General features: G+C 51.7%; 1 protein-coding gene across 3 annotated transcripts in view; it reads left to right on the forward strand.

The window, feature by feature from the left end:
- FEZ1 (fasciculation and elongation protein zeta 1) overlaps positions 1 to 11667 on the forward strand; it is a 44895-nt gene extending 33228 nt beyond the window's left edge. For all 3 annotated transcript variants that reach the window (XM_059414353.1, XM_059414370.1, XM_059414361.1), the window contains 5 exons: positions 2332 to 2603; positions 3577 to 3657; positions 5368 to 5443; positions 9004 to 9069; positions 11314 to 11667. In XM_059414353.1, coding sequence (XP_059270336.1) covers positions 2332 to 2603; positions 3577 to 3657; positions 5368 to 5443; positions 9004 to 9069; positions 11314 to 11330 — 512 coding nt within the window. In that variant the 3' untranslated portion in view covers positions 11331 to 11667. The remainder of the gene's footprint in view (positions 1 to 2331; positions 2604 to 3576; positions 3658 to 5367; positions 5444 to 9003; positions 9070 to 11313) is intronic.
- The last annotated feature ends 4014 nt before the right edge of the window (positions 11668 to 15681 follow it).

Consider the following 15681-nt stretch of genomic DNA (forward strand, 5'->3'; position numbering starts at 1 on the left):
GACCCTCCTGCCTGTGGGCTGGGCCATGGGCACCTGCTTCACATGTACTTAGTTGGACCTCCGACCCAGGGAGTTGGCAACCCCTTTCCTATTGGGCGTCAGGAGAGAAGTTAGCAAATTTTGGGGGTGGGGGGAAAGGCAATTGAGCACAGTCAAAATGGTAAAACCAAGCAAAGGTGAAGATGAAAGCAGAATGAGCAGAAGAAATCGGAACCCCTTGTCCAAAATGAGGCTCCCATGAAATCAAGGAAAAAGGTAATGATCATGATAGCTGGCATTTCTGGAAAGATCTCTATGTGCCAGACCAGTTCTAAGAGTCTCTGTGCGTCATCTCATTTCATCCCCACCCCAGCTCGATGCGGGTTGGAGTAGTTGAGTGTGCTGAGAGGCGAGATGGCTTGTTGGATGCCACTGCTGGGGAAATAGAACCATCCAGAAAACCTCCCTTCCCGGGGAGGAGGCACACGTGTGGGCCGGCGGGGACTTAGAAACATGGCAGAGGGAAGGTGGGCCGGGCAGGTGACGAGGTCTGAACACGGGCGAAAATGGAGGCTGTCTGAGGAGCCGAGATTCTGTGGCTCTTAAGAGCATAGGCCGGGCGAGGGCAAAAGCCGAAGGAATGTGCTCGCGATGACGGGGCTGATTTGGCTGCGGAGTTCTATTCAGGCTGTTCTCAGCCACACAAAGGCCCCAAACATAGCCACGCTCCACGAAGACTCAGGAAAACAGCTCGAGTGCACAGGGACATGGCAAGGGCAGAAGGAGGGGGACAGCTCCAAAGAGCAGAATAATGGGGGAGGGCAAACCGAGTCAGCAAATCCACAGGCCATGGCAGAAACAGAACAGAGAAGTAAAATGGGTGCTGCGGCAGAAACAAAAGATGTTAGAAAGGGACAAATTTGAGAAGATACTCACTCTCCCGCCCCCCAGATCTTTTTTTTTTTTGTAGGCTCCATGCCCTCCGTGGGGCTTGAACTTGTAACCTTGGGATGGAGAGTTGCAGGCTCTAAAGACTGAGCCCACAGAGGCACTCCCCACCCCCTACCCCCAATCTATTTTAAATGAAGAAATCTAAGGGGACAAGAATTTACGACAAAGTTACCTGTATCCCATTATCTCAGCTTCCTTTCCCTTTTCCCTGATAGCAGGTTTGGTACTGGCCAGCCCGGATGCGCTTTTCAGCCAGTGGTCCCAGTCAGCCGCCTTGTTTCTTGAATTCCTGCATTGCTCTGCAGGACCGTGGGGTGAAGGGGGCCTCAGACCCCTGTGCTGAGATTGCTGGCTGGCTAGAGCTTGATCAGTTCTTGGGACAAACACCATCTCTCTCCTGCTCTGCGGCACATATGCCCAAAACCTCCTCTGAATGTTTTCTCCCCCTGATCCTTGACCCATTTTGCACCAGCATATCAGAGACACAGAGGAAAACTAGGAAGAGGAAGAAGGGATCAAAAAGTCACATGCCTGTGCATGCACATTTTTTTTTTAAAAGATTTTATTTATTTGACAGAGAGATCACAAGCAGACAGAGAGGCAGACAGAGGGGGAGTGGGGAGCAGACTCTCCACTTAGCAGAGAACCCAATATGGGGATCGATCCCAGGACCCCGAGATCATGACCCGTGCTGAAGGCAGAGCCTTAACCCACTGAGCCACCCAGGCGCCCCTGTCTATGCACTATTTTATTTTAAAAATTTTTATTTATTTATTTGAGAGAGATCACAAGTAGGTAGAGAGGCAGGCAGAGAGAGAGGAGGGGAAGCAGGCTCCCTGCCGAGCAGGGAGCCCAATGTGGGGCTCGATCCCAGGATCCTGGGATCATGACCTGAGCCAAAGGCAGAGGCCCTAACCCACTGAGCCACCCAGGCACCCCTCTGTGCATATTTTAAAAAACGGTTTTATTTATTTATTTGTTAGAGAGAGAGCACAAGTAGGGGGAGAGGCAGGCAGAGCAGGCGGAGGGAAAAGCAGGCTCCCTACTGAGCAAGGAGCCCAACAGCATGGGGCTCGAACCCAGGACCCTGGGATCATGACCTGAAGTCAAAGGCAGATGCTTCACCACCTGAGCCGCCCAGGTATCCCTGTCCATGCACATTTTTGTGAATGGAGTCCATGGGTTTCTGTGGGGGCTGTTTCTTCTTCCTCCTCTGTTATCCCGAGAGTAGTGTTCACTTTGGCTGTTGTATATGGGTCCCTTCCTTCCTGGGGATGCCCCTAAATTCCCTGTCCTGTAAGGAGGTGGGAGGGGTTCCCTTGGGAGACACGGCCCCAGGAGCCATCCAGTAGGCTCTGGCTCGGACGCAGTGGTCACCTGCGAGTCGGTCTCCCCCTGCAGGTCTAAGGCACATGTCTGGGTCGGAGCTGACTGAGCTGCTGGACCAGGTGGAGGGCGCCATCCGGGACTTCTCAGAGGAGCTGGTGCAGCAGCTGGCCCGCCGGGACGAGCTGGAGTTCGAGAAGGAAGTGAAGAACTCCTTCATCACGGTGCTTATCGAGGTTCAGAACAAGCAGAAGGAGCAGCGGGAACTGATGAAGAAGAGGCGGAAAGAGAAAGGTCTGAGCCTGCAGAGCAGCCGGATAGAGAAGGGAAACCAGATGCCTCTCAAGGTACGTGAAGCCCCCCACCCCGCCCTGCCCCCCCAACCCTGCGGGAAGAGGAGGTGCACCCGGCCTCCGGTCCTCGCCCTGTCCGGCCCCAGTACCAAGCCTGCGCAGGACCCGTAAACAGATCTGGACTGCGCAGGGGCTGTGAGCAGGACCGTAGGCAAACAGTAGGGGGCTGTAAAGAGAAAGAAGGCTCCCCTTTCTCCTTTCCTCCTCTTGAGGACCTCGGTCTGGCCAGGGGACACTGGACGTGGACACTGGAAAATACTTGTGTGTGGCCTGTGCTCCCTGAGGCAAGACCTTAGAAAGAGGGGGGAAGACAGTTAGTACTGAGGGGCGCTGTGCCTGGGACTCAGGTCAGCATCCCACGACTCGTCCTGACTGCTCTCCTTAGGATGGTGGGAGGGGGCTGCAAATTCGGAAGCCCTGCTGGGAGCCTGACAGGATTCTTCAGACCACTGGCTCGTGATCAGGGAAGCTCCGGAGAATGAATCCTCCAAGGAGATTGTTCCAAATACCTTGGCCGAGGCTCTGTCCCAGACCTCCCAAATTGGGCCTAGGCTTGTGCGTTTTATTAAAGGCTTCCCAGATATGGCCAGTAGCTTTACTTACATCGGCCCTTCCCAGTGGCCAGACACTTTGTTTTCCTCTGTAAGATGCTGTGTCATCATCTGTCCCAGGCGTACGGGCCTGCTTTATTCCCTGTCCCGAGACGAGGCTGAAGGGAGGAAACCAGGGAAGGGCAGGGGGAGCCGTTGCCCCGAGGGACTGACTAAGATAAGAGTCTTTGAGACTCGACTCTTGATTCTTGCAAAGCTCAGCCCTAAGTTTTGGCCCATTTGTTAGCCCAGGTGTTATCTGGGACAGGGGTGGCCGGCGGGTCTGGGTAGCTTAGGGAGGACACCCAAGTCCCCGGGGAGCGATGACTATGGAGCAGGAAGCATTCGTTCTTGAGCCCCGCCCGTCCTCTCCCCAGCGTTTCAGCATGGAAGGCATCTCCAACATTCTGCAGAGCAGCATCCGCCAGACCTTCGGCTCCTCAGGGACGGACAAACAGGTACCTGCAATTCCCACACTCCCAGCTTTCCTCCTGACCCTTGCAACCTGCCGAACAGGGTGTGGTGATTCAATAAAATTATCCCAGCCCTTGGACAAAGGGAGGTCTTACCATCTTTTTTCACTCATTTCCTTCCTCTTTTTTTTTTTTTTTTTGATTTTATTTATTTGTTTGACAGAGAGAGATCACAAGTAGGTACAGAGGCAGGCAGGGAGAGGGGGGAGGCTCCCTGCATAGCAGAGAGCCCGATGCGGGGCTCAATCCCAGGACCCTGAGATCATGACCTGAGCCGAAGGCAGAGGCTTAACCCACTGAGCCACCCAGGTGCCCCCTTCTTCTTCTTTTTTTTTTTTAAATTTAATTTGTTTATTTCGGATAGAGTGAGAATGACCACGAGCACAAGCAGCAGGGGGGTGTGGGCAGAGGGAGAGGGAGAAGCAGGGAGCCCGATGCGGGAGTTGATCCCAGGACACTGGGATGGTGACCTGAGCCAAAGCAGACGCGTGGCCGACTGAGCCACCCAGGCGCTTCAACATCTTCCACTCTTAAGAAGGAACAGTGTCTTTTAAAGGGTGCAGTGGGGTTGGTTTTTTTTTTTTTTTTTTTTTTTAAGCTGTTGCCGAGCCCTCAGGCACAAAGGTGAGTAAGTCCTGGGCCCTGCCCTCATGAAGTACATAATCTGATAGAAGGGACAAGCTTGAGATCATGGAGAGAGCACATGTAATTGTGTACGTGTTAGACATCTTTGTAGCTGAATCCTAAGGGTGAGAATTCTGGCACTGCGGCACGGGAGGACATTCTGGGGACATGGAACCCGCTCCCCTCATTTTGCAGCTGTGAGAACTAAGATCTGGAGAGATTAGGTCTCTCAAGACCGCACCGCTACGGGCAGAACCAAGACCAAAAGAGAAGTCTTCTGGTGTTTGAGCTGCAGCTCTTCTCACTCAGTCCCCCAGGCTACCGGCCCCCCCTCCGCCCGCCGACCTTCAGGATCTCTTGGGCACCCAGTTCTTGGGCCCCACGGGGCCAAGAGGATCTTGTTGTAGAAGCACCTCATATCCAGCAGAGGGAGCAAACCCAACGTCCAAGACCAAGGGCGGGGATGAGGTTCTCTCCCCCGTCATTTTTGATAAAAGAGAGATTGTTCAATTTCATATTGCCCGCCCAAGCACACAAAAGTATAATCTCCCTTTAGAATGTTCTCTGCGCTCAGCCTGAAGGAGAAAAAGCTCCCCAGGATTCCTAAATATCCAAGAGCTTCTGGTTGTCTGGAGAATGTGTTCAATGGAATGGAGGGCTGATATGGGAAAGTCTTACTTTTAGGGACTTTCTTTCTTTCTTTCTTTTTTTTTTAAGATTTTATTTATTTATTTGACAGAGAGAGAGGAAGGGAAGCAGGCTCCCTGCTGAGCAGAGGGCCTGACGCGGGCCTCCATCCTAGGACCCTGAGATCATGACCTGAGCTGAAGGCGGAGGCTTTAACCCACTGAACCACCCAGGCGCCCATTTTAGGGACTTTCGCCAGAGACAGGAAGGGGTCCCGAGGCAGGGGTGTGCGGAGTATATGGGTGTTGCTCCTGTCAACTTCTGTGGAGCATGTCGGGGAGAGACGATCACAGTCCGTGTGCGAATTGTCCACACATCTCACCGTCGGAGGGACCACACTTGTATTTCCCGCCCTGCCTGGCATTTTGTGTGTTTGTCTCGTAGTATCTGAACACGGTCATCCCTTATGAGAAGAAGGCCTTGCCCCCGTCAGTGGAAGATCTCCAGATGCTGACAAACAGTGAGTTCCCCTCATCCTCAGAGAGACGGGTCGCCCACTCCCGTCCCTCCCTCCCCGTGAGAGGCAGCGTTAGATGGGTGGGAATGGGCTCCGTGTCCCTGTGCCACTCCCCCCTCGAGCGGGGGCAAAGCTACAGTGCTCTGCAGTGGCACCCAGAGCCGTCTTGTTGTGTCCTTGTTTCCTTGTAAAGGGCAAAGCCTTGCCAGGAAGGAATGAGCTGGTGGAAGAGGTTGGGGGCGAGTGGGGACTCACCCCACAGTGCTCAAAGCCTTGCCTTCTCTACCTTGTCTGTTCTTGTCTGTTCTCTTGCCAATAGCTTGCTGTTGCTTCATCCCACCTATGGCCCCACAGCAGGAGGCTTGGTCGTTGGGGCTGGGGGCATTTTTTAAGGAGAAGCAAGGTTTCTTGGGTGGCAGGAGTGGGGGACAGGAAAGAATAGTTTTCCTTCCAGGAAACGACTGCCTCCTCTCCTCTGCTTTGGCTCTATCGTCAAATATTAACAAACATCCTGAGCGATGGGAGAAACCCGTGTGTGACAAAGAGCCCTCTGTAGGCAAAATCTCTTCATGTACATCAAACGCAACAACCCCCAAAAGGCTGGGGGCTCTTGGTGTTAGCCATCAGTGTCAGCCTGATTCTTTTAAGAAGAGAAAAATCCGAGGCTGTGACGGGGTGGCAGGCGCAGTGAATCACAGGAACGTCCATCTCCCTGGCAACCGGGAACTGCGCGGAGTGACAGAGTCACTGGGCCTGTCCAGCCCAGGGGCGCCCTGCCTTTGCCGGGGAGGGAAGGGCTTGAATATCAGGCTAATGCGGGGGAGGGCAAGAGGAGCTGCTTCTGTTCTGCAGAGGAAGACAGACACCTGCTGCCCCCCTCTGCCTCCCCCGACCCCGGGCTATAAAGGTGACCGAACATTTTCATTGTTACCAATCTGGGGACCAAAGCAGGCGGTTCTGGTAAACAGAAACCCTGGCTACATCCATGGATACAGCGTCCTTGAGAATCTGGAATTTTCAATTCAAAGTACATTGGCATCTTCTTCACTCCTTTTAAACTCCTCTATTTGCATATATATGCACTAAGACTTTTTTCCAAGGGAGCAGACAGAAACGAACTGACATTTATAGGTGTTTGTGTTTTCACAAGCAGTAAGTATTTGGAAAATAATTTGGACAGATTATGAAGGTTGATATATGTAAAGTACTCAATCATGGTTTTTTTTTTTTTTAAGGAAGAGCTGTAAATTTATTACAGATACCCATTCAGGAATTCAGCGTGAAATCCTTTCATTTTAATTAAGAAACTGTGGGTTTATTTACATGTTTCAGGTCCTTTAGAAAATTTTAATTGGAGTGTTTCCATCATTTAGAATAGTTTGGAAATACAGAACAGTGAACAAAAGAAAATAAATAATTCATTGTCCCCTCCACTGTGGTTACTATTTTGGTGTTTTCAGCCATAATGTTTTATGTCTTCTCCACATACTTGGGATTATACTGGCTATAAAATTTTCTATCATGATTTTAGTCATATCAGTTAACATTTGGTTAACATTCTTTTTATGGCTCTCTCTTCTATCATGTGGGTACACCACATTCCAATATTTTATTCTTTTTAAAAGAAAAAACTGCCATCTTTCCTGAATGTGAATTCTGCGGCAGGTTATAAAAGCTTTCTTTTTTTTGGCCAGTCCTTATATGGATCTGCGAATGTCTCTTCTTTATTCCTGAACCAAAGGCGCAGGCCCCAGACCAGCTCTTGGGACCAGACAACTCCTATACATTTTGGATTTTGGCAATAAACTTAGATACACATTGGCTGAAAGCAAGGGTTGCATTTTTACAGCTGTCGTTGTCTTCTTCTTCTTCTTTTTTAGAATTTTATTTATTTATTTGAGAAAGAGAGAGAGGGAGAGAGCATGCACCAGCATGGGGAGGGGCAGAAAGAGACGCCCCACTGAGCAGGGAGCTGGAGGTGGGGCTCGATCCCAGGACCCTCGGATCATGACCTGAGTCGAAGGCAGATGCTTAACCCACTGAGCCCCCCAGGTCCCCCCCAGAGCTGTCTTCTTGGAGCGGCATTTGGTGCGCCCATATTCAGTTATAAAGTACTTGCAGCCTGTTAGGTTGACACGAATACACATCTAAAACTACAGAAGAAATAAAGGAAACCAAGACCTGGAGGGCCCCAGTTTCAGGCTCTTTCTTGTCTCGGGACCTGGCCACTAACTCACGCCACTAACTCATGCCAGTGTGAAGCGAGGCAGAGGCATCAGGAGAGAGCAGGGCCGTAGAACAGGATGGAGATCCTTCCTCTATATTGCCGAGGCTGCCGCCTCCTGGTGACTGGTTTCGGCCGACCTTGATAGCTTTCCCGGCTTGCAGAAAAGCAAAACGTACTCATTGAAGAAGACCGGACCCTGCAGAAATAGGGTATAGAAAGGAACATCCCCTGTGGTCTTGCACCCAGAGATGACCAGTCTTAACAGATTCACATACATTCTTCCAGACTTTTTCTATGAATATTAGCATTCATTTATTCATTCACAAGCTAATCCACGATGCTCTGCAGCCTTCTTGCTTCACCGGTAAATATATCTTGTACCCATGAATCTGTCTCTCGTTTTTCATAGAGGTCTCTAAGACTACACGGGATAGATACACCGTGGCTTATTTAAAGCCATGTGTGATGCAAAATCCTGCACTCTCTCCTGCCCTCATTTTTTGATATTGTATACAAAGTCCAACAACATTCTTAAAAGATTTTCTACAAAGCTGACTTCCACAATATGAATTACGGACATGAGAAAGCGGCACCTCACTTAATAACAGAAAAAACTATTTTCAAAACTTCTATAAGAAAAGCCTTTACGCTTTCTTAACTTCCCTCTTGTTTGCCTTGTATGTCTGTAAATCATCAGGAGTCTCAATGAGGAATCTCTGAGCTCCTTGGGGGTCCATAAGTCTTTTGCATTTCCACAAATTCTAGCCCTGTGGTGGGCATAAAACAGAAAAAAATACCATTTGTTAAAATAAGTTCATTTGTTATTAATAAATAGGAATAATGACTTATAATCATAATCAGAGAAAATTTTCCAATATCCGCTTACATGCATGGAATGTCTTTAAAGAGTTTTGTTGCCGATTCAATGATGGGATGACTGTTATTCTTAACATTTAGATTGCATCTGAAAGCTGATTCTTTTTTAAAATTGCTTTATTTCTTTTCATACTTACTAAAGAGAGATACTTAGGAAATAACGTGGAGATTATAGATGAGCAAAAAAAAAAAAAAAAAAAAGTAAAAGATAAAAGAAAATAAAGTCACCAACAGGCCACTCTGATTTTCAGATGTATTCTACTCCATCAGCAGGTGGAGTGCTGATGCTTGACAGAAGCTTCTAGATGTTTGCTCCATACTCAGTGATGTCTGGTTTCCTTTCTCACTCTGGGTTGGTTTGATTTCTCACTCCGGGTTGGTGGGTTGTCAGCCTAGAAGCGACCTTTATGCCATGCTGGTATTCTGGCTCATCTCTCTCTCTCTCTCTCTCCTTCCTTAGTTCTCTTTGCCATGAAGGAGGATAATGAGAAGGTGCCCACTTTGCTAACGGACTACATTTTAAAAGGTGAGAGCTGCCCCATGGGGCCCCCGGAGCAGGGCTTCCTGGGGTTCCCCTCCCCAAGACCTCCCGCTGAAGGCAGGGAACCCGCTGTGTTCCTCTGCCTTCCCAGAGCGTCCTGCCAGCCCAGATGGCACTGGGTGCACGGGGCCAGGGTCCTCCAGTGGGCGATTGTGAGGCCTCCCAGGAATGGGGTTTTGTCTTTGCATGTTGCCGGGAGGCCTGAGAAGGGGATTCCTTCTCCCTGGAGGCACCAGAGCGACTCCACATTAGAGCTGCGGAACCAGCACGAGCCTGACTGTGAAAGTTCTGGAGAGTTTAGGCTATTTCGTAGGGAAAAAACAGAGCCCAGGGCAACATTTGCTGGTCTCAGCTGCTTGAAATCATGCCTAGCTACATCCTTTCCCGACTTTTGTTTCATCTTTTATTAAGGGAGCTGTTAACATCCATAAAAGCCGAGTGACGAGAATAATGAACTCTCATGTACTTGTCCTGCTTCAGCGACCGTGGATTCATGGCCTATCTTGTTCACTCACACCCCTACCCAGCTTCTCCCCTCCGTATGACTTTGAAGCAAATCCAAACCATCAGTTTTCTTAATCTCTAAGTATTTCAGTGTACATTTCTAAAACATAAAGACTCTTTTCAAAAACCTAACCACAATATTGTTATCACAACTGGAAAAATAAAAAAAGTCTCAATATCTTTGTCCAATCAGTGCTCACATTTCCCTGTTACATTTTCTCATCTGTTTGAATCAGGATCCAAGGGGAGCCCATACATTGCAACTGGATAATACCTCTCCTGAGTCTCTTTTTATATATATACAGGTTCCCCTTCCTTTCCTCTCGTTCCTTGAAATTTATTTCTTGGAGAAACCAGGCTATTTGCCCCATAGAATTTCCTTGTTTTGGCTTCTGCTTGTCAGTTGTGTCCCCATGGTTTAATTTAACATGTTCTTCCATTTTTCGTATTTCCTGTTAGCTGGCAGAGCCGAAGGCTGGATCAGACTCAGTCTCAAATCTTTTGATAAGCATTACATGATCAGTGGCGCTAAACTTCCATTAAGAGACACATACTCTCCGGTTGTCTTTCTTTCTGTGATGTTAATATCTGTATTAATCTGCTCAGGCTGCTACAACAAAATAGCACCGGGGGTAGGGGGTATTGTTGGGGGGGGGGGAACACTTCAACAACAGAAATGTGTTTTCTCACAGTTTCAGAGGCTAGAAGTCCATGGTAAAGATGCCAGCTGATCCAATTGCTAGCGAGGGCTCTTTTCTTGGCTTGTAGACAGACACCTTCTCGCTGTGTCCTCACGTGGCCTGTCCTGAGTGCACGTGAAGGGAGAGAATGAGGGCTCTCTGGTGTCTCCTCTTATAAGGACGATCAGAGCAGAGCGCCATCCTGTGACTCATTTACGATCACCTCCTTAGAGGTTCCGTCTCCAAATACAGCCGCACGTGGGAATTTGGCTGAGGGCCCCCGACACTCAGACCCTCTGAGTATCCACTGATACTCCACTCAGGCCCCAACAGTATCCACTGATGGTCATCCGTTGTCTGGATTCTTGATTTCATTCAGCTTTGTCCACAAGCACATGCGACGCTGGGTACGCTTCCAGTAGGCTTGCGGATCTTGGATAAGAACCTCTGGGTGGTACTGTTTCCATAAGGATTAGTCTTAACTTTCTGCAGGAGGACTTCAGGCTAAACATTGGGAAGAACTTCTGCCTCTTAAAGGCTTTCAAAGCCAATTTCTCAAAGGAGGTCTGTGGAAATGGGTTGGGTAAGTCTGGGAGCCTGAGGGCTGGACCCCTTTCCCCACTGCGATCCACGGAAATGTCAGTGAATTCATAAAACTAGTTAACATTTACTGAGCACTTTCTGTTTGCTTCTGAACAACCCTGTGGGGTAGGCAGAGGCACTGTCTGTTGTACACATGGAGAACCGAGCGCGGAGATGTGGAGCCATTTCCCCAAGGTCGTAGAATTAGCACAGGCTGGATCCAGCGCTTGAACTCAGGCAGATCAGCACCAGAGACCAGATCCGAGCACCAAGCATCCACCTTCCTGTCGTCTCTTCCTTCTTCCAGAAGGAAGACATGTGATGGCAGTCATTCCCTGGGTCCCAGGGGGGCGGGAGGCTCTCTGTTCAGGACAGGATTGCCTCTGGGCCGGGGCCCCCCTGGGCTGGCATGTCCTGACCCGCGCTGGGCTTTGACCTCTCTCCTTTCTCCTTCTCTTTGCAGTGCTCTGTCCTACCTAACCTTGCCCTCCGGGGCAGCCTTGCCGCGGAGGTCACGGAGCAAGAGTTATTCCAACCCAGGGACTGCATGACACCACGTAACCTCCGACGTGTATTTAAACGTGTATAGCTTAACCTGGATTAAACATGAGCAAGCGCGCGGGGTCCTTTGCTGTTGGCTTCTAGTCCTAGTGATCATTGGATGCATGACCGAGGGGCAGGGCTGGGAGGCGCCTCTCCGCCTGTGGCGGAGGAGGGCAAGTGCCCTCCTGCTCACTGTGTAGTCTGGCTCCAGCCCTCGAAAACAGCTTACACTCTAAGACTAATTTTGAAATAAACCTTCATTTAATTAATATTCTTTATGGGCTCTGGAGTGTGGTGTGTCAACCCTGGAGAGAAAGGCGGCAGCGGGACTGCCTTGATGTGACATTCTGGGGCTCACAGCAGATGACCGGGTGTTGAGGGACCTGAGCATGGGCCCTGACGTGGGGCCCATGGGTACAGTCAGAAGAGGAGGCCATCCACAGGCCCTCAGGATCTTGCTGCTTGACAACTTTAAGGGAGACATGCAATGTGTAAGAGGAACTGCTGGTGGCGGGGCGGGGGGGGGGGGGTCAGACTAGAGGGGCCACGGGGAAATTAGCAGATAAGAGGGTCTCAAGGAACAGCCTGTACCTCCCACTGAGATGGCCATGCCGGCCCTTATCAGGGGGACCTGGAGGCTTGGGGGCTGGAGGGAGTCAGCTGTGCTAAGCCATCCCAGCTTGGGAGTGATTGCGGCTCTGCCTGAACACCTCCAGTGACTTTGGGGAGTGGTGTCCTGTGGCAGAGCGTGCCCTCCCCTGCCCTTCCTATAGCCTCAGAGGTCCTGTGCCCCGACTCCTGGTGCTGTCCTGGCCTTGGTGGCAGGCAATGTCAGCCTTAATGACTGCCGTCTTCATACCAGCATGCTGCCTTGATTTCGCCACAACCTGAACTTGGCTTCCATCTTCTGGCTTGAATGACAATAGCCCCATGAATTCCCACAACCCTGTCTTTTTTCTTTCCTTCTTTCTTTCTTTTTTAAAAAATTTTATTTATTTATTTGACTGAGAGAACACAGCAGGGTGAGGGGCAGAGGCAGAGGGAGAAGCAGATGCCCTGCTGAGTGGGGAGCCTGATGCAGGACTCGATGACAGGACCCTGGTGTCACGACCTGAGCCGAAGGCAGATGCTTAACGACTGAGCTCACCCAGGTGTCCCTCCACAGCTCTGTCTTAAAACAAAAACCTTTATCGAGCCCTTGCCATGTGCCTGCCACTGACATTATCCCATCATAACCGAGTCTCACATCAGAGCAAGCCTCTGCTGCAGGAGGCAATAGTGTCTCCCAGGTTTTACAGATGAAGAGACTGGCAAGCAGAGACCGTCAGAAGGGGTGGAGTCAGATGCCCCTTTCCACTCACTCTTCGTATGGCATTTGCTCTAACCAAACATGCCAAACAGAAAGCCAGACTTCATCATGTGGGCAACCCCACAGAAGGCTGCGGGTCGATGTGGGTGACAATGGAAGGCCTCCCTGGAGCCTTGCCTCTCACTTCTTGGGCCCCTGCTTTTCTGGGAGCAGGACCACCGAGCAGGAGCTGTCCTACCTTGGGGTGGGGGGGCCCTCCACCTCCAGGGAAGCTGCCCCTGTGCCTACAGGTCTAACTCAGGCATCCACCTAGAGCAGTATGTCTACACCTGTGGAGGCCTGGCTGCTGGGGGGTGGGGCGGGTTCGAAACACCCGTAGGTTCCTGTATACACCCTCAGGTGCCAACACACCGGCATGAGCCCCAGTGCTTCGGCAGAAAGGGATGACTGCAGTTCTATACTCACAGGCACTGTGGTCAAGGATGCCAGGGGTCACGGTGGGGCGAGGGGAGGGGGGCACCAGGTTATTTGCCGGCTGTGGGGTTTTTCACCCGCCTCAGCAAAAGGGAAGCAGAGAATCCTCCAGAGCTTTCCTTCCTGCCTTGTATTTGTCAGATCTGGGTCAGCCACTCCTTCCCCCCATGCATCCTGCCAGCAGGTGTCTGAGGCAGCAGAGACAAACTAATCAAAGCTGCTGGCAGTTAAAAATAAATCTCAAGTGTCAGGGATGTGCTCCAGCTAGAGGAGGTGAGCGGGAAAAGGTGGGGACAGTGGTCCCTCTCTTCTCGCCTTTTGTCCCCATCAGCAAGCAGTCTTAGTGGGAATGTTCGGTCCCATTGTCATGGTTTTGCACTCTTCTTCCCTCTATCCTCGCTCCTGCTCTGCATGTGGCGTCCAGACCAGCAGCGCTGACAACACCGTGCTGCCCCTGAGAGACAAGCTCTCCAGGCAATCTGTGTTTGCCTTAAGGTCTGGAGAAGCTTTGCGTGGAGGCTGCGGCTGAGCGCAGGTGCGGTTCCAGGTGCAGGCGGTTCCGCGTTCCCAGCATTCCCCGCGCCCCGGCCTTCTGGTTGTAGAAGCGCAGAGGCGGCGCCCCGAGGTCGACTGGCCCTTCGGTCTGCGGTCGGCCTTGATGGCCAAACGCAAGTCCTTCTCGGCTGGCCGCGCCCAGCGTGAGCACCGGGGAGCCCCGGCCTGCGGCAGCCTCCCCCGCAGGGAGCAGCGGGCCCTCGAGGGACCTGTGATTTCACCGAGGTCCCTTCGTTCCAGCGAAAGGCGCCCCGCGTGGGTTGGGCCAAGGGTCACGTGGCCATGTCCTGGTAAGGACGCTCCAGTCATCGCTTATGTGGGGTCGAAACACACAGTCGCGCGAGGACAAAGTGTTTTCCAAACGTTCCCTACCCTTGTCTCTCTTTCGGGAGGGACCCAGATGTGACAGCTCAGCCAGGAAAGCTAACAGGGGAGGGTGTTGTGGCCCCGATGTTTGGGGGATAAACTGGCTTTGAAAAATGAAATAGAACTTTATCTCTTCCGGATGGTCTGGAGGGTGACTCTGTGTCTGGCTGGTGGCCGGGGAAGACGAGATGTGGATGGTCAGGGAGGAGCCATCGTGCGGGTATCTCAGGAGGAACCATGAATCCGGTTCTGATGGGCACGCAGGCTTTTGAGGCCTGCTCTCAGCACCCGCAGGGCCCTGCCTCCCCCTCACCCACACACCGTGGCATTGGGGGTCTCACCCAAGGCCAAGAGCAGGGAGCACCTGGGGGGTCCAGCCTGCCCTGCTGCAGGAGCACAGAATGGGCAGAGGCAGCCCCCGCTTCCCCGGAGGCTAGGAGAGGTGACTCCCACCATGAGCCAGCCTCCGTGATTAGCATGCGTGGAGGGCAGCGTAATTAAATGCTGCTCTTGGAGAAAAGACTTGCGTTCTTGATGGCGCCTGATTATTTATTTCCAGAGAGGATGAGCGGATAGTCGTCAGGCTTTCTGTCTGAGCCTCCGCTTTGCTTTCCCCCTCCCTTCGCGAGGGAGGGGAAGCAGAGGCCGCTCTGCTGACCGGAGAGGTGCCTTGGCTTCCTATCAATGCCTTCCTTTGAAAAGAACAATGAGCCACCTTAGCCCACAGCCCAGCAGCTCCACACCCCGCCCAAGCCCTCATGCATATTCATCTTGCTTCAAAGAGCACAGCATGGAATATGCAAATTGGCCAGGCAGGAGCCGGTTGGCATTTTGATAATAGCTTTGTCTGAAAAACCCCAGAGACACACACACATCTAGTTCCTCTCTCTCCCCGTCTTTCTGTCTCTTGCCCCTACCCTTGTGTCCCCCTCCTCACTCTGCCTTCCACTCTGCAATCTGTCTGAGAACAGGAAAGTGCATCACACAACTGCAGAAGCCGGTCAGCGGGAGAGAGGGGGTCTGGGTGGAGGTCTGGGTTCTGGTCTGGACTATTTCCACCACATCCTCTCTCCTCCCCTCCTCCTCCAACAGAGTCACTTCGGTGTTCTCCCTGGGGAGGGTTGGTTCCTGACTTCACATAGCGGTCTCTACCACACATCCAAGCCGCCAGTGACAGGGCAGTTGGCCTTGCTGTTGCCTACTTTATCCCAGTTGGTGGATGGTCAACAGCAGCCTCTTCTCTAGGATGAGCTCTGGGGGCCCCTTCTGAAGCACAGCTCCTAGCAGGGTGTGCAGAGCTCCGGTCCCTAACCCCACTCCTTCCCCAGAGGCAGCAGCTTCAAGTGAGGAGCTGCTGGGCTATGGTGTATGCGCTCTGCTTGGGGGGGAAGTGGGCTAAGGTTTGCATCCCACATCTTTGAATGATGTGCATGTGGGGTCCTTAGAGGAGAGGAGCGAAGGCAGGTGCATGGGTGCTGGCACCTCTGAGATTTCAGGGAGAGGGGAGCATCTGCCTTCGACCCTGGAGTCCAGCCCTGCTCACGCTGGGGCTTAGGAGACAAATTACTTCATAGGAGGAGCATG

The sequence above is a fragment of the Mustela nigripes genome, chromosome 1 (assembly GCF_022355385.1).
Source record: "Mustela nigripes isolate SB6536 chromosome 1, MUSNIG.SB6536, whole genome shotgun sequence".
NCBI lineage: Eukaryota > Metazoa > Chordata > Mammalia > Carnivora > Mustelidae > Mustela > Mustela nigripes.